This window comes from Nesoenas mayeri, assembly GCF_963082525.1.
Source record: "Nesoenas mayeri genome assembly, chromosome: 4".
NCBI classification, from domain to species: domain Eukaryota; kingdom Metazoa; phylum Chordata; class Aves; order Columbiformes; family Columbidae; genus Nesoenas; species Nesoenas mayeri.
In genome coordinates this window covers 70,811,654-70,830,988 of record NC_137540.1, presented here as the reverse complement: position 1 = coordinate 70,830,988, position 19,335 = coordinate 70,811,654, and the positions used below count along the sequence as shown (strand labels likewise).

Below are 19,335 nucleotides of genomic sequence, written 5' to 3'. Positions count from 1 at the left end.
ATTTTTAAATGTAAGACAAACCTCAGTGAGTAGCTTGATGAGATTTTGTTTTGGTTGATTTGGTCCATAGAGCATCGCTTTTTGTCTCAACTTTGTATCAACTTTATGGATTCTTACACACTCACGGCTGTATTTTCATGCCCGTACTGTGAACGTAAGTGAACTTAAAGGGCAATGTCATTTCCTTGCTAATGAAAACAAAGGTGAGAAGACAGAAAAAAGAAAGCAAGCAGTGCCTTTAAAATAATAACCGGTCTATAGATATTTCAACATTCACTAATTTTTAGACTAGTGAAGGGTCTGGAAATACAAGCAGGAAGCCAAACCACAACATTCTACTACCACAGTGCTCTCTAGAAACTTTTCCAATAATGTCCCTTTACATCTTAACCAACAGCTGACATGGGTCATGTTATAACCACCTCCCACTTCTTCTTACACAATTACTGCTTTGTTAAGCTAATTATCTGAATTTTTAACTGCAGCTTTTGACTTGCAACTGCATGATACTGTAGCTACTATGCTAGTTGTACACAAACTAGCTAAATTAAGGCATAAAGATGCATTCAGTCAAGCTGCAATAAGTGAAATCGAATACACAATCAAGTAAAAAACTGGTTTCTTAGGCAGTCATGTTACAGTTGCTGATAATTAAAAATAATTATGGAACACAGAAACAGACTGAAGAATTTAGTGTAAGAATAGCTTCAAATAAAATATACAGGCACAAATTCGATGTTTACCAAGAAACCTCTAATTTGGTTTACTTTGACATATTTCACAAAGACTATAATTTACATAAACAACTGTGGGAAAGGTCAGATCTTAACTCTATACCCTAATGTTTGGGGCCTATCTGGGAGAAAAAAAGTAAGTGTAATTCCAAATGGTTTTTCTGGGTCTCTCTCTTCCATGGCAATTGCTGCATCCACTGATCATAATATTAAGGGTGAGCTCCACTGTCACTTCAACTTTGCATATTTTAAAAGAAAGCAATCACAATTGTATTTAAGGAAAAGCTAGGTGTTACACAAACATAGCTCGAGTTCAAGACACTCTCACCAAATTAACCCTTACATCGTATTATTATTGTTGTTGTTATTGTTATTATTATGTTGTTGTTGAACTTTTTTATATCAACCCATAAGTTTTCTCACTTTTACTCTTCCAATTTTCTCCCTCATTCCCCTATGGGTAGAAGTGATTGAGTGCCTGCGTGGTGCTCAGTTGCCAGCAAGAATTAAACCACAACAGTAGAGAACTCTGAAAAATTTGGAAAATTGTTTTAGATTTCTATTTTAGATTTCACAATCCTGAGTTGAACTTAAATGTTGCCTTACTCATGAAGCCCCTCTTCTAGATTTAGCTTTACATCTGCAGAGGAAAAAAAATGGATAAAAGATTCAAGGAGTAAAACATAAAGGGATGCCAGAGGCTGCGATACAGATTGAGAAACCAGAGTAAGAACCAGCGTAGAGGATGAGAGAAGCTTGAGAGTTATCTACAACCAATTTTCTCATAGATACAAAGTCACTTTGGAGGCTAGGTGTTAGATGGTGTTCAATTGTTTAATCTGTGCGTTTACTTTATAAGACTTAAACAAGCTTCTTAGATATAAAGAAATCTCTGAGAGACTTGATTTGCCAGATTCCAACTGAGATGAGGATTATTGTTTGTACGATAGCCCACCACAAAATATTGCTGTTGGTTTCTTCACTTGTCTTCCGAAATTTTTCTTCACGCTCCTGAAGTAAAAAAAGGAAAAGCATTATTACCTTCTGGCATCTGTATGTTTCATGCTGCTGTCTGGGTAACTAGACAGGCATCCCTCTTCTGCACGGTAGAGAACAAACATGTTTTTCATGTTGATAAAAATCAAAGCTTATTCCTACCCATTTACAAATCAAAACTGAGAATCAGACACACTGTATCCTGAAGCTGAAAGGTAAACAGAGCTTTCCTTTGTTCAAGAAATATATGTTGTACTAAATATATTCCATTAGTACACGCTCAAGCATTTTTAGGTTTAAAGTCACCTTCATACTGCAGACAAGAACCTCTTTGCAGCCAATACATATTTTTCTTTTTGTAATTAGTTGATGCATTTCAAATACAGTCTGACTGCTGGCATATGTATAGAAAAGCGAAGACAACGGGTGTACAGTTGTTTGAAGGAAGGCATTATTTCTAACTGTGCGGAGATATATAAATAAGTCATTTCCATAACCACTCTAATAAAGTTTATCCACAAAGACCAGCATGGAAACAACAGCTGGCGACATCACCAGCAATGGTACCTGCCACCTGCTCAGCTGCTCTTACCAACTCTGACCAAGAAAACTATATTTGGAAATTCCTTTTTTAAAATGGCGCCTGTTGCTACAAGCATGAGTTCACAGTGATTAATTAGTTTTTAAGTGACAGCTTAAAAATATTTTGCAAGGTAATGTGGGTATGTTGGTTAAATAGATTTTAATGAGTTAGTTAAAAATAACACTGCAATTAAATCATAAATCTCATAATACTTTATAAATCAATCAGCCTATGTACAATATATTTAACATTTCCATTGGCAATACACATACTCTTTCATAGTTTTGTTCTTTAGACACATGATGAATTTGCTCAATTAGATGTTCCAGTCTCATGTTAACTTCATTCACTTTGTCTTTGGCTTGAAGAACAGATTCATCCAAAAAATGTTCCCCAACTCTGATGTCCAGATGGATACGCTGCAAACAGAAAAAATATTTTCCTTACTGTGTCTTCTGTGTTTTCAAAATTATTTAAAAAAACAAAACAAACAAACAGCGGATAATTTTTGTTTAAGCATATTATAGGAAAATAGTTTTAACTGCTTATAGAAATCCTTCCCAAAATTAGAATCAGGTGGGATATTTAAAGTGTTTCTTAATATTATTTTTAATTAAATATATACATTTAAAACTTTCATTCCTGTTAGGGCATTATTTTATGCTAGCATTGATTAAACCACCATGAATGTTTCCTGTTCTTTGTCCAAATGCACTAAAAAAATGAGCGGTATTAGGACTGCTCATTGTATTTCACATTCTATCCTACTATTGCAGAAATTACATTCTTCAATACTACTGCAGTTCTTTTCCTTTTTCCACACATAGTTTATTTGGTATGAAATACCTCCCAATATCCTATAAACTATTGAATGATCTACAGCAAAAATGCCCAAACCCACCAAGCAATAAACACAGAGAAAGAATGCAACTTGCAATATCATGCAACTTATTTTGACACGAATTGACAATTTCACTAAAATTAATAGGAAAAAGTTATTCTAGTAGCCGGTTTGAATCTAAGAGGAGATTAAAAAGTTTGAGCCAAACAGATAATACGCGGAAATCCTCAAGTTTGGCATTACCATGACAGAAGCTTGGGGTACTCAGACATCTACCACAAATGAAGAGCACATCCACTTTCAGGTCTTTCAGCTCTTTTTGAGTTAATTAACTGAACATTCAGAAATCCACCTCACAACCTTATGGTAGCCTTTGTCCATTAATTTATTAGACTTTGTTTTGAAGCAGTCATTACATGTGGTTCTTACAGAAGACCACTTAAAGATTTAATTTAGCTAAATAATGTCTTTTTTTTTCTTTTGTGATTTTATTCCTGCAGATATAACTATAAAGAATAATATCTTCCTCGTTTTCCTTCTGTGTTCTTAAGCTAAACAAACACCCTATTTAATATCTGTGTTTTCAATGTTTTTCTTCCCTATATCTCTTCCCTTCTTTTAATCAGGATGACCAGAATTGTACATGGTGCATGTGTCATGTAAAATTATATTAATACTGCTCCATCTATACCAGACAAAAATCTCCTGCTGTATCCTCAGAAACACATTCATGGTGTGTAGCTATCTATGACCAACCAATGCTTTATCCGCCTTACCCTTTCTAGTTGCTGAGCTCCACAAATTTTTGTATTATGACAACCTAAGTGCTTTTGCAATCTCTATGATTAAATTTCCAGTAATTTCCATAAATTAGCCCATAAGAACACCTACTTATTCCAGTGTAGTAGCCCCACTTCAGTGCTGTTAGCTCTTCTTGGTTCTGTCATCTACATGTTCCCAAAGCATACATCTAGCATTAAATTGGGTCTACCTCACTTAACACATTTATGAGATGTTTATATCTAGCTGGTTATCTAACTCTTGCAGTCAAGTGGAAAAACAAAACACCTCTACAAAATATTTCTTCACATCTGTTCAACTACCTTTGGTGAAGAGGCATACAGCTAAAATTTTCAAAACAGTACTAATGTCATTATAGCTGAAATAGAAATAGATTAATGATATCACTTCTGATGTCTTCTTTTTTTTCAAAATCTCTATTAAGACTAACTTTGTTGGTAGTAGACAATGTAAAGTATGGTAACACATTCTAAAGCTGAATATCTTTCAAAAATTAAAATGTTATATTTTCTTCAGGCATTCAGTCTCAGTGAAGATATGAAATATCTTTATGAAAAGTGCTTGTGTTAGTCAATCTTACATATGTGTCTGTATGAAGCAAATAGCCAATATTATTGATCAGAATTTTTCATATTCAAAGCACCATACAAACATTAAATCATTCTATAGTTTTATTAAGCTTACCTCTTTAATCTCAACTTCTTAAATATCATAAGAGTCTTCTTATCTCTTCATCTTCATAATTCTAGGTTTTTTTTCTTTAATCACTAAGAAATGTTGAATTATCTGTGGGAAGTTAGACCAACTTCTAATCTAGTTTGTAAACTCTGCAGTTTGGATATCATTGCTAGTATGACAACAAAGAATATTTAAGAAATACACCTACCAGTCTGCTTCCTGGAAATGACAGAAGTCTTGTATAGTTAGACTGGAAACAGATAATGTACTCCCCAGATAGATAGGATGTAAAAGAAAATGTTCCTTGTGGCCCATACAGTTTTGACAATATTACCTGTAATTTAGATATAAGTTGGTTATGTCACAGAATCACAGAATGTCAGGGATTGGAAGGGACCTCGAAAGCTCATCCAGTCCAATCCCCCTGACAGAGCAGGAACACTCAGATGAGGTTACACAGGAAGGCGTTCAGGCGGGTTTTGAATGTCTGCAGAGAAGGAGACTCCACAACCTCCCTGGGCAGCCTGTTCCAGTGTTATGTACATTATAAATGCCAATAAAACGATCAAAAAACAGTGCTGTAAATTTGATGTAAAAAATAATCAATTAACTTCCTGAAATCATCAGGTTTATCCGAATTTCAGAATAGATGTAGTGAAAAATAAATGTAGCTCACAGTAAAAACTGAAATACTATAGATTTCTGCAATGTACAAAAACCAGTGCTCTCTAAAGCATTTAATGTTTGAAAACTAAGACCTTGCCTAGGCACAGAAATAAATTGTCTATTGCTGGAAAAGCTCAGGACCTCATGGCAATGCAGACAGTTGCTATGCATGATGGCTTTATGTACCCTCATGGTAACCTTGACTTTTGCAATTTAGTTTATCATCAAACTTCCTTTCTGCTGCTCAAGTACATTCTGTACCATTTTACTTCTTTAGTGAATTTTCATTTTTTTTAAATGTAAACCTTTTTTTTCTCAGTTGTCACTATTCTTAATGACAAAATTTCTCAAATCTGTTGGTGATGCAAAAATAGTCCATACAAATATCAAACATTGTAATTTATGTTTACTTTGATAGCACTCATAAGGTGCTTATACCTTTCAGCATCAAAATACTGAACTAGCTGGTAGACCGTGGATTTATGTTTCCCAAAAAGTGTCTATTATTTTTAGATAGTGCTGCATGCCAGTGCCAAAAGTCAACTCATAAATCCTACAGAAACATTCATAAGGCACATTTACCTCAGCAGAAGGACTTGTGACAGTCACAAACATTCCCAAACCAGGAGCGGATTCAAGAAAGTCTTGTTCACGTATGTCCCAACTTTGTACTTTGTAATTCCCTGAATGAAAACAGAGATGAAAATCTGTTAAATAAAACATAGCTTAATATTAAACAGCTCTATTGCTTTTTCAGCAAAAATATAAAGATAAATTATTAACAATAAAACAATATATGTATTTCATGTGCTTATGATTAAAATTGCTCAGGGGGCACTTTACGACAGAGTGAAATGCAATAAGGTTTTACTATACTAGAAAATGTTCTAGAATACTACAAACACAGTTGATTAACAATACTTTCTAATTACTCCTAATGCTCTGACAAGATTAGCATACAGACAGTATGATGAGACCTCCAAAAGCATAAGTTACCAGTATTCAAATTATGTTTACTGGATTTCCTTTCATATTTATCATATAATTAAAAAAGAGAGAGAGAGAGAGAGAGATATTATTTTTGCTATCCCCCTTTCAGTTCTACATTTACAGTCTTTGACGTGAATTTAATGTGTTTGTGATATCACAGGTGAAATGGAACTTTAGTACATCTTGAATTGCTTCTTTCCTGAACAGTGTTAATCAAAAAAGTAGCTTTCCCATTCACATGGGGAAAACCATGTTACAGAAATTCTGGTATGAACGAGTAAATCTGTCCGAATGTGCTGAAGCACCTATGGAGGCAGCAATTCCACTGCTGTAGAATTAGAAGAGATTCTTTTTCTCTGTCTAGTCAGTTAAGTGCTCTGGAAACCTGCATTTCCTTGGCTGATGGTTACACACAATGTGTGAGAATATTATGACTTGCCCCTGCTGTGGGGAGTTATTTTCAGTGTGCCCTTGCCATCATGTTTTTTCTATATTCATCAGTCACAGATTTTCCTGTTACATTACAAGCTATCTTTATCATTGCATAGGTTAGATCATCATATAGCATTGACAGGTACCTACCGATTACCAGTGTGTCACTGGGAACGTCTTCAATTATACATTTCTCTTCTCTTTCTCCGCTGTGAAAATACAAAGCAAGTGAAAAAGAAATCCAAGAGTTCATAAGAAGTCCTATTAATTGGCTTTTCATGTTTTTATATATCCCAGTTGTGCTGCTTTTGAAGAAAACTATTTACAAGTGCATGTAGTCCTGTGGTCATTCCTTGTTTGCTACTTCTCAGTGTGTATTTGAGAGAGAAAAAAAAACTGTGAGAAGAGGCAGCTGGTGGTTACACATTTATAAATAACTACAGTATGTTCTGCAGAATGAGATAACGTGAAAAAGATAACTTATAAAAGCCTTCTTATTTCCCAGCACCTAGATCAAAAATGTATTTTATATACATAAAAGAACATGAAACTGTAAAGGACCTCTCAGGTACTTGAGATCAGTTCCCTAGATTACTTTACATTGTCTCTTTCCATAAACTGCACAATTTTCAATTTAAATGAATTTGTTAACTTTTATTTCCCATTTATTCTGGGTGATTATTCCAGAGCTTCACTCCTCTTCTACTAAGAAATCTTGTACAATCCTGTACAAAACCCACAGGGACTACATAAAAGGGCTGAAAGAAATACCAAAAAAGCCAAAAGAAATTGGAAAATAAAAGACTCTGAAACACTAATGAATATGATACCACAGGGAAAATAAGAAAATTCTAACACTTTCTGAAAACAACTTTTTACAGAAGACTGTCTTTTTCTTAGATACTGCCTAATAAATTCTCTAAAGAAAGTTATGGTGTAAATCAAACAATAATTGAGGGGTTTATTTTTATCCTTTGTACTAATACAGACCAATCTGTATGTCTGATGATTAACTCATTTACCATTTAAGTGTTCCTTGTCTTATAAACTGAGACCACTGAGTCTGAAAGGTTGGTGTTGATGTGAGACAATACACGGTCCTTGTCCAGCGGGGAGGACCCACCTTGGGAATCATTTCCAGTAGGGAAATCTTTGAGCTCATTTTCCCTTCCTCAAGCTCTCTACACTCCTGTGGAAGGCTCTGTGTTTTGCTCACTGACTCACTCCAACCCTGCCCTATTCCTCAGTAGCATGTGGCATTTGCAGGTGAAATTGTCCAGTGATATCCCTGAATGTGCCTTTTATGGACCTCTCAGTTCACTTCAGAGTCCTTGCATCTTGACTTCAGGATATGGGATATAACCCACCTCTACTGCACACACACATGCCATGTACGTGGCTCACAGTGCTGTAAACAGGGAAAACACCATTTCCTTGCTGGAATTTTACCAGCATCTGTTTTGCTTGAAAAGGTGGAAGTTGGATTTTATTTTATGGTTTGGTTTTATACAGCCATCAAATGCTCAGCCGCATAAGTTGCATCCTCAACACTATGCACACACCAAGGGGTCATGACTAGCCCTTGTCTCATATTGTCCAACACCTCCTCTGAACATTTCTTTCAATTACCTCATTAAATGTCCCATTTGCATTTATTGTTTTTTGGTTACACCTATACTAGTAAATAAAATTACGTTGGTCTTCCTGTCCATTCCTGAGTAGCCCTTCTGAGAACCTGCTTTGGTAGGAGAAGCATTCTGCTAGCACTAGTAGCTGTAGAACTGGCTCCATCATAGCACAAGTACTTGTGTTTTCCTAGAGGCAAGGAAGAAAGACTCATCATCAACGTCTGCAACCTAAATATCTAACATTTCAGGAAGGTAACTCTTATTGGATTAATTCACATCTTAAAAAAAAATACTGATTTATGTTTATTGCCCGTATCTGCGCCTGCTATCTGTGAAATTATCTCAGTAAAATATCTAACACTGGCACAGGCTGACAACCATCATCAGTTCAGTCCATTTGCCAACATGAAGTATCTTCACACAAGTTCTAGCACAAGTATTAGTTCACCTCCAGCAAAATGCAACATCCCTATACTAATAAAGAGATTGTCAGACTTGATTCCTTAAACATTACTTCTTATTCTTTGACTCCATATGGTTAAGGACAGAAGGATACAAATTGTATCTCATGGCCATTGAATCCTTAGGAGTCTCAAGGGTGATATTAGGGCTCCTTTGCTACTTCAGCATTTATCCATCAGAAATAATTTAGATTTTACAGACTCTCATCATATAACTAGACTCTTAACCCTCCACAATGGGGAAATCTTGACTGACGTGCACCTGCGTAAATGCTCATGCCTTACTACATACACCTGCAGGAAATATAGGTTTTGATTGACTACCTGAAGTTTCAGAAATTCCATGTTCCAATGACAGAACACAAACAAGATGCACAAGAGGATTCCACATTGTCCTTCACTCTGTCCAGACCAGTTGGGACAGACACATTACTTCCGTACATTTGGCTAACAAACGCTAACATAGTAGGGCTGCTGGACTTCCAATAAAAATAATCAGCCTCCTGGTGATTGGGTTTTCATGCAGCATATTGAGAGCATTTTGTCTCAAGCATTTGCAGTACTTGCAAATTATCATGGCCAAAACTTCTGTATGCTTCATCTCATTGAACCAGATTAGGTGACTCCAGGATTTCTGTATCAAGTGTTAGATTTATTTTCTGAGCACATTAAATATTGTCATAGAGCAGTCTGAGCTACTTTATTTTTTTGAATCATTCATGACAGATCAGGTATTCCCAATGTACTTCTGTTATATGGTACTGGGAATATAATTAAATTGACTTCTTTGCCTTCTATACCATTGAATACTATCAGATCTTTTGCTCACACTCAGAAAGGACAATGCTCATTCAGTGTTCAGAAAGGCTGGCATACTCTTTGCCTCCATTCTAGAAGTTTGAAACACATTGCTTTCCGTGACCATGCTCAATTTAGGCAGTGTTGCTAGGGTGTTAGAGCTATTTTTCAATGAATCCAAGACTGTCTCTCTCCAGAATCATCTTTAACAGCAGATTCTGCACTATTTTGATAATTGCCTGCAACATTTCATAGTAGACTTGGTGGATGAGATTAGGTCACGTGTGGTGCGTTCACTTACCTGCTCTGATACAGCCTCTCCTCGATTGTGGGAAGGCACATTTACTTGGCAAAATGGAACAGGGTCTCAGTTTGTAAGTCTATTTCTCTCTCACAGGCACACACATATCCTGGGCACCTATCCCAGGCATTCTGGAGTATCTGTTAGAATGAAATATCTGCCCTTTCCTTTAGTCCACCCAAGGCTCACACAGCAAACGTTCTGCTGTGGTACCAGGGAGGGCTGTTCAGTTCACAGATCAAATCAGTCCTTCACATGCCTTGACTTATCTACAATGTTAACCTGTTTTTTTCCTAATCATTCACCAGCAAGGTGCTGTATTGGTTGCCTGCAGAGAAGCCACAGCCTGTAGAAAAGCATAAATATATAGACAGCTTCAGCTGGCACTCCTACCTCCCAGGAGACAATAGGAAGATCTTTTGTTTGCTCACAGCTAACTGTCCTCAAATTTCTTAAGGTACTGGACAAGCTGTTCTCAGTAATGAGATACCCTGTTCCATCATGGGAATTGAATTTGGTGTTCCTACTTTTTGTAGGACCACAGTTCAAGTCTGTGGTGACTCTTGCTGCTACACTTACCTTTAACCATACTTTCCATTCTGCAAGGATATCTGCCAAGGCACCAAAGCTGATTCTTCCTACAAAAATTCTTGCTAAAAACAACGTTTACAAATCCATTTCAAGTTTACTGACAAAGTGTCTCCTGACATCAGTTTAACACAGAAATTAATTTACCTATTTCCTTTCCTAAATCTCACATATTTAGGACCACAGCATCTTGGCAGCCAGTCACCTATAACACTGCATGTAAGGGAAAAGGAAGGAAGAGTCTCTCTGTGTTTCTGCATTGTTCCAAAATTTTTAAGATAAATCCATGTCGCGGACATGTGAAGAAGTAAAATTCTAGTTTTCAGAGAACTTCTGGGAAGGTTCTTCCAAGGATACCTTGTGGTTTGTAGGTTTTTCTGTAAGTTTAAACTTGTATCTGATTTCTACCCAAGACCTTTCCCGAGTTTAGTTCCTGTCCTCAGAGAATATTTAAATATATTCTTCAATATATGTTTTTGAGACGGTAATAATTGTGTAACTATATAGGAAGTAAGTTTAACAGAAAACATAGAATGGGTAAAAATTAATATAGAAACAAGAAAAAATTGAAAAGGCAGAGAATTCCACTAAACACAAAATGTAAAAATAATACTAATACTAATAATACTAATGACACTGCTCCCATTATAGAGTGGAAACAGAGGAACCTTAACATAAATAAAGTATAATAAACGAAGTAAGTAAAACAGGCAACAGTGGGAGTTCGCAGAATGCAAGATGCAGATATTCCTAAACTTAGCTCTAACATCTCTGTGTTTATCCGCATTTGCAGGACCAGCCTAGCCTAGTGTGATAACGTTTCAAATGTCTTTGAGTCTGCAAGATTTATCTCCTGGAAGAAAATTACCTTTTAAATGTTTCAGCCTTACAGAGAATACAGTGTGCCCCTTTAAGTAGATAATAAAAATTCTCATATTTGGTTCATTCCAAAAGGAACGTATTCAAATCAACCCTCCTGTTCAATATCTGTGCTGCAAGTTTGTAAAATCAGTGTGCTGTAAAAGTTTTGTGGGCTGACTGTATACATATTCTATTGAATGGCGTTACTCAAAAATCCTTTTCCTAGTTGGTAGCCACAACTTTTTATAAGCAATGTGTTTCATTCATTTTATATTCATTCATAATAACAGTTATTTGAGCATTAAAACTTGCAGTCAGGACAGTTTCTGGCATCTTGTGTTTTGTTATATGTGTGTACACCTCAATTTTAGATAACATTAAAACATTGGTAAGTTTTCTTTGTAGAAAGGTGAGGAACAGAAATAGCAGCAAACACATTTAAGGAACCATAGACACATTTACTGCATATATATAGACAATGATATAATTTATGTTATGGTCAACAGTGTTAACTTTGAGATATTTGTCACATGAGGAACATACAACCAGCCAGCTTTAAAATCTCGGAAAACACTTTTCATTAAGTTCTGAGGTTTTCTAGTAGTATCCACATTTCTGAATTTTTCTAGTAACTTTGCTGGCTGAGTGTTCTCATGACAACTATTCTCACTTTTTGAGGAAAAAAGAAGAGACATTTTCATGTATTCATAAGTCTCAAGACAAGTTTACTCAGTTATACTATTGCCACACCACAAACATCTGATCACTCTGATTTATGTATGTAGTTTCTGAAGAAATGCATGTTAAACATGTTTAGAAAGACAACAAAAATGCCAATAAATTATAAAAACATAATTTAGAGAAAAATGTAATTTCTAGGTATAAATAGCTGTAGATCAACAAATTACAGTATTTAAGAACATTATTAGTTGAGATTTTGTCATTGAAAGATTTTTGTGTGTATTTCCAAATGTCTTCTCTTCTGCCACTAGAGGGTACTCCAAGAACTTATAGTATATTTATAGCCAGGATTTATCTCGGGTTTCTCGGTCTGTAAATGATGAAATACTGTTGTCATACTAAAATTTAGAAATTTAACCCCCCAAAATCTTTATATTAAAGAACAACTTTCAAAACCAGTCTAATATATCTTTTCAGCAGAATAGTGCAGCATACCCAAATTATAAGGAACATTGACTGACATGTAGTTTAGATTTAATTAAACTTATCCTACTTTTAAATTATCTAAATTATCATCTTTTCTTTATTTCAGACACAATTCTCTGGTTCACATCCTGTTTCTTCATCCAGATTTGGACAAGGGTTCCCATTATTGGCAGGGTGAAGAAGTACAAAACGAGTTCTGATCTTGGTCCCTGTTTTGCTGCAAGGACCTCGACAGAGACCCCAGGAAGACCATTGGGAAACCTCACAGTCCAGTGGTGTTTCTGCAATATACACAATGAAAAGGTAACTTTACATAAATTTGTGCTTAAGGCAAATACATAGTTGGCAAAACATTAAGGAATGATAATCAAATACTGTCCTTACTTATCCAAAAATGCATGTGATATTAATATAATCCATATGTTGTCACATAAATAAAAATGTCTGTTTTCAGCTCCTAAGCTCATCAACACTGGTATTATTATTATCGCAGTCGAGACACTGAGGTATTATATTTTCTAATTTGAACATATAGAATTTCTATCAAAAACACCCTATGCTTAAAATAATTACATTCAAAAGATTGTATTACAAAACATTTACTGTCAATTTTATAACTAATTTGCCTTTGCATGGCTTACTAAAAACACTGGTTCTAAAGCATTTCTCTCCTTTATTTTGGTATATTTTATATTTCTTTGCAGCTAGATATTGTTCCTGTAGTTGTTCATACTGAATTCTATTCCACTTCAGAAGTAAGAAAGTCCCATTTTGTAATCATTAAATCATCTTCCTCTTGTTTAGTGTGTACATTACAGTTCCCTTTGCCAACAAAGATGTTCCATCACTAGAAGCTTTTTAATGTTAAAATGGTTTTCAATGTAGTTTTAATTTACTGCAAGAAAATAAGTCAGAAACTCTGAAGTACTTTCCATAATGTATGCTTCCATTTAAAATACCTTTCATAAAAACATAGGTGACTATTTCTTAGTAGGTTAAATGAGGATATTGCTTGTCACAGGAAATTACAAGAAAACTGTGAATTACAGCACTTGTAGGTAAAATAGGTGTCCACAAAACTGGCTTTAAATGCCGTACTAAATGTGTGACCTCAGGGATAATTTTCTGGTATTACAATGGAACTCCCCACTTCTGTTGTGATCACTTGTTCCCATGTTTCTAGAGGGAATGAGGGACAGTTTCGTCTGTACTTTTGATTTTGGAATATGTTTTAAAATAGACTGATTTACTGGTGAATATACAGTCAAGTGGGGATATATCATTAAAAACTGTTTTTGAAACACCACACTTTACATGTATTATTTTAAATTTACATGCTAAAGAGGGCCAAATATTCTTTTCAAAAATGGTGGGAAAGGTCCCTGATTGCAAATGAAATATGTAGCATTCACTTTGAATATTTCTTATTTACTAATAGAAATGCATTCAAAAACTATACATTGATAGATAAATACATTTGTTAAAGTATAAATCATGCATTAATCACTGTGTAGGGAATGAGTTTAGTTCTAGTGGCTGTGAGATGACCTCAGCACAGAGCTAGAGACACGTAATCTTCAGACATGCTGGAGAAGCTCTTGGAACATAGCAGCTCTTCTAGGAATACATTGGGGATTTCATCTACTGCTGTCTCTCAGATAGTATTTAGGAAGTCAGTCTTCTTATTTTTAACCCTACATCTTACATTTTGTAAAAATCCACAAGAAAAATGTAAGGAGAAAATCTTAGTGGACATTGTCCAACTGCTCTATTCCCCTTAGAGCAAATATCATGTTAGTTATGTGTTTGTTAATCTGGAGATTTGAAAATTACCCTTAAGACTGACTTGAATCAGTAGTTTACATGTCTTCCTACCCAAACAAAGTTATTAGCAAATATTTTTCAGAAAGAAAAATGAGTGAGAACATTATTTTTGTTGTCAGGATGTACGTTTCTATCACAACTATGTCCAAATCAATTGAATTATAGTGATTCTTATTGCACATAACTATAAAACCCACTGACCCAGAAAGATGCAACAATAATAGTTCTTTTGCTCTATCATGTAAAAACTAAAGGATTAATATTAACTTCAAAGTTGTAAAGCATTTGGGAACCCTGATTCTGACCAAGTGTTGTTTCTTTCTCATAAAATTCACTGATCTACCCCAATAATAAGGCTCGAGTAACCCTCACTGTGGATATAACCCAGACCTTTGAACCATAGTTCAAACATGCAATCCCTTCCTCATTCTTCCCAGGATTCTCTTTTATGTCAACAGGCTTGTTTTATTTCCCATGTTTGAGTCTGGAAACTATTCCTATGCAGACAGGATAATATTCTGCCCAATCACGTGCCAGATTTCAACATATTTTGTTGAGTGAATGGAAGTAATGGCAATGAGCATGTCAAAGTACTAATCACTTACCTGAGACAGAGTCTATTACTTCATTGCTTTTAGCTGGAAGATTAAAATAAGGTGCAGAAAGACCCAGCTGGTTTTTCCTTAATTTCACCATTTTTACATGAGCAATAGGTGGCAAAATTTTGAGTTTGGGATAATAAAATGAGTTTGCTGGGTGACTTGGAGATGAACAAGTGATCTGTGAAGTAAAAAGTGGAACCTTCAAGAAACCACATCATATTAACAAGAAGATAACTGTAAAATCACGTTTACACACCATGCTAATACTTTTTTGGCAAGTAAAACACATATAACCGGTTTATATGAACCTCAGTTCACACAACTACTGCTGGTAATCCCAGAATTTTTAATTTTTATGCATAATGCTTTAAGACTGGGCACAATGACTTGTGCCAACCTTTAGAGAGAGGACTGCAGTGGGAGGTACTGAAAACTCAGTAAGGTATGGAATGGTTTGATGGGAAGTGGCAAATGTTATTGAAAGAAAGAACACAAGAGTACTAAATAATAATGTTAGGTCTGCTATAGCAGCTGTAACATGTATAATGAAGGCCAAATGTGCTGTTTCTCAGCTTCTCTGTTCCTTTTCTCATTATTCATTAGCACAGCATTTCTCTTTAGAAAAACTGACCTTAAAGGAAGGATTAAAGGAATGCTTATAGCATTCAAAACATTCGAATCAACATCCTCAGCTCCCCACCACCCTTAATGGACAAAAGCAAGTATGAGGCATATAGAGTAGCAAACAAGCAAAAGAGACTGAAAGTGGGGTCACTGCAGTTGTGATGGAGATCTCCGCTCTCCCTCAGCTCCTTCCCCTGAAATGTCACAGTGTCAGGTTTCAGCAATACTTTGAACTAAAAGCTCCTCCCCACTATTCACTACTGACAATTTTCCTGTCTACATGCATATTTAGGAATGCCAGGACTTTTGTGAATAGTTTTATTTTTCTGGTGTTTTAAGAATTGTTAAAATAATATTAAAATAGTCAGCTTTTACAGAAAAGTACTTTAAATATAGAGACAAATTTTCATGAACCATTTGCATATACCTGATACATTTGAAAGATACAGAAAATAAACCAAAGCAGTAGGGTCATCAGCTATGTAATAAATCCATACATGGACATTATCAGCACTCTAAAATACTGAAATAAGTTTCACAAGAGTTTTTCCTGTAGTCATAGGGTCTTTTTAAATGGAGGACTCAAAACATACAAGTATGAAGTTCTAAACTATGTACATACACCTACCTCTGTAACTGTGTCCTGTGGAATAGTGGCAAAGTTTGGGGAGGAAAATGTGAAACCACTATCAGTTCCAGCATCATATGGAAATAGATCTACTGCCACTTCTTCCATCCAGTGGTCTCCTTCACAGAGATTTAGGCTGTCAATACCCACAAACCAGTCAGGGCTTGGAACAATTCGTACAACAAATGAGACCTAATGAAACAAAATCCATCAGGATTGCATCACTTATTGGGAAATGCTCCGGTGCTGCTTATGGTCATTTTAACTTTAAATTTTTGAAAGAAAGGTCATTATGCTCTTCTACTTTCTAGAAGCTGCAAAGTGCTCCCTGCAATGTGCCATGCTTTTTAGTAACTCTTTGCTTTATATTGTTTCTAAAAGCAAGAACTCAAATATTTAATTTTTCATGCTAGTGACATAAAATAAACTTTGAAAATGAATATGTGCATTTACTTACTAAGGGATGTCTTGGATGCACTTCTAATTCAGTGGATGTTTGTCCTGTACCACTGGAAATGGCAGGAGCAGAGAAGATTCCATGTACACTCTGAATTTTCTCTCCAGCTTCTTCTATTTCTTTCATTAATACCCACGCTTCACCCTTCTCAGCAAAATCCCGTACACCATTGCTGGCATATTCATTTTTTTTCCACATGCTGTAGTCAGAACTATGAGTAACACCTATTTGAGTGAATACATGGCATGACATAAAAGTCTAGTTTAGATTGTCTTTATTCCTTCAATTTATTGGTTTTACTTCTGAGGTTAAAAAAAAACGTGTATAAAAATGAGTGAACACTGAAGCATTTGGCTTATCACTGTTTATTTCAGCTGCAGCCAATTGAAAACAGAATCCAATTGAAAACAGTTGGAGATTTTTGAAAGCACTGTGGATACTTCACTTTCTGCATTTCAGTCTTAATAACTTCAGCTATTTTTTCCCCCTTTTCATTAGTTATTTTAAAGTTTATTATTAATAATAATAAGAAAAAACAATATCACAGATTTATCTGTTCTTAAAACTTACCTAACATTGATGACCACTGTGCTGGGGGCCTATAAAGTGGATACTGCTTAGGGAAAGCAGTCTGACTCCATTTCCCTGTGAATATAATGCTGTACTTGGCAAGTTCCTCTGTCGCGCAAATAGAATCATCACCCACAGGCAAGCTGCTGGCATAACCCAGGATTGTTACAAGGAACGTCCAGATAACTTTACAGGAGCAGTAGACAAACATCAGGTTTTCCATTCCCTTCCACACACACACACAAAAAGACATATTAGTCACTTTAAACTCAAAATTGAATAAGAGTTACATAATAAAATGTAACCTACTGCAAGTTATAACCCAAAAGAAAGCATTTATCTGAAACATTAAAAATTATTATGCTTCTAAAAACATTACTATAGTGCTTTCAGGTTTGATATTTCCATGCTATATACTACAAATCTGTAACTCTACCTGGGACAAGTGTTTCTAATGAATATAAAAATATCTTAACCTCGTCCATAGTACTACCTCTGAGAAAAATCTGTTTTTGATTTTCTTTTGAAATCTTATTAGAGCCACATCTTGAATTAATTAGAGTAGCAACTGTTTCTGTGGAAAACATTAGTGTTATATTTTTTCTTCTAAAGATTAAATTGCAGGTTACGTTGCCAAAAGAAATGATTTATTTTAATTTTGTATTCTACAAAGGCTGTTTTATGGCATAACATTTAAAGTCAAATACATTTCATATTTATATAAATTACTTTGCTGTCATAACTTGTGCATTAAAAAATACATTGTAATTACTTCAGATTGTTTAAGCTACATAGTTGTTAAAAAACAATATTTTTTTAAAGTTGCTGTCATAGGTTGTACAAATTTTGCTTTTAAATGAATATGGTAATTGCATCAGACTGTTGAACTCCAGCAATTGTTTAAAATAACAGCCTTAAAAACTTACTTTTAAATTCTTTTGTCCTTTGAGAAAACTGTAAAAATATAACTCAAACTCTAATAATATATTAATTTGTAAAAAGAGCTGTGAATACTCACTAAATGTTTCCTCTGGAGCACTGGTAGGGGGAGAGCACCTGCTTTTGCTGGCAGCTGAGTTGGTCTGCAAGAGAAGACAGTAGGAGTCTTGCTATTTATGCCTGAAGAGGGTCCCTTTGGTCCAACAATTATTGTAATCTTTAGACTTTCCAGGTTTGCACAAAGCATGCCATCTTCCCCTTTGCAATCTTTTTGGATGGACTACCGGAGGTTTCCTGTCTGTCAACCGGTTCAGGTTCCTATCAGAAGACTGTGATGCCGAATAGAAGAAATGCTTTAAAAAAAATACCTTGGATTCTTAGCAACAGTTCGAGTTTTCTGGTGCCTTTACAGTTCTCTGCTCTTATTAATGCCTCCAAGCTATACAAATGAACCAATTCCAGCACTGAAATAGTTCTGGTGAATACACTTTAAATGAGAAGCATGTTTTCTTGTAAGTTTTATTGTCTGACAGATGCTCCTTCCAAACATTTACAGAGAGCTTGCTCACTCTCACACACCATATGTATGTGTTCAAATAAAAGGGGTGAGGCAGCTAAAAAAGTCAAGAGGAAAAAAAAAAGTTACCATTTCATAATTGCACATACTCACACAGACTGTGTCTCCTGCAAATATGAATTAAAGTAGCACAGTGTATATTTTTGTGTTCTACAGTACCGTATGCTGGATGATGAAAGGGCTCTGTAACATTGTGGTTTCTTTGGAAAGAGTGGTTTTGGGAAGCTCTGAGATTTTTCTTAGCTGTCTTCAGAGTAAAAACCCCAAATAAAAATGTTATTATTACAGTTAAATCATACATCCTCTGAAGTGCAGTACATAGACTTACATCACTAATATTATTTAAATTGTCTATGAAATATTATGCATAATATAGTAACCCAATTAATAAATAATGTTTCATATTTATTTTCAATTATTTCCCCACCACCTTTTAAATAAGGCTGATCAGCAAAGGAAATTGAGTTGAAAAGTTTACAGTGAACCATGAAGAAAATCTTTCATACAGGCTTCTTTTGGAATTGTGAGGAATGTCATTTAATTACTTCCACAGATCTCTAATATGATGGTACGGCATATGGGGAAAACA

General features: G+C 35.1%; 2 protein-coding genes across 2 annotated transcripts; both read right to left on the bottom strand.

Moving 5' to 3' along the window:
* Nucleotides 1-1,595: 1,595 nt before the first annotated feature.
* On the bottom strand, nucleotides 1,596-7,001 carry LOC308040239 (transmembrane emp24 domain-containing protein 11-like; the record flags this gene model as incomplete). The annotated part of the gene is made up of 5 exons (XM_080344135.1): nucleotides 1,596-1,745; nucleotides 2,586-2,732; nucleotides 4,842-4,967; nucleotides 5,882-5,982; nucleotides 6,872-7,001. The coding sequence occupies 5 exons, from the start codon at nucleotides 6,999-7,001 to the stop codon at nucleotides 1,596-1,598; spliced, it is 654 nt and encodes a 217-aa protein (XP_080200261.1).
* Nucleotides 7,002-12,627: 5,626 nt separating this feature from the next.
* On the bottom strand, nucleotides 12,628-18,416 carry SPON2 (spondin 2; the record flags this gene model as incomplete). The annotated part of the gene is made up of 6 exons (XM_080343979.1): nucleotides 12,628-12,806; nucleotides 14,955-15,129; nucleotides 16,204-16,395; nucleotides 16,661-16,884; nucleotides 17,231-17,456; nucleotides 18,249-18,416. 6 exons carry the CDS (start codon nucleotides 18,414-18,416, stop codon nucleotides 12,628-12,630), a joined length of 1,164 nt encoding a protein of 387 aa, XP_080200105.1.
* Between the last annotated feature and the right edge of the window lie 919 nt (nucleotides 18,417-19,335).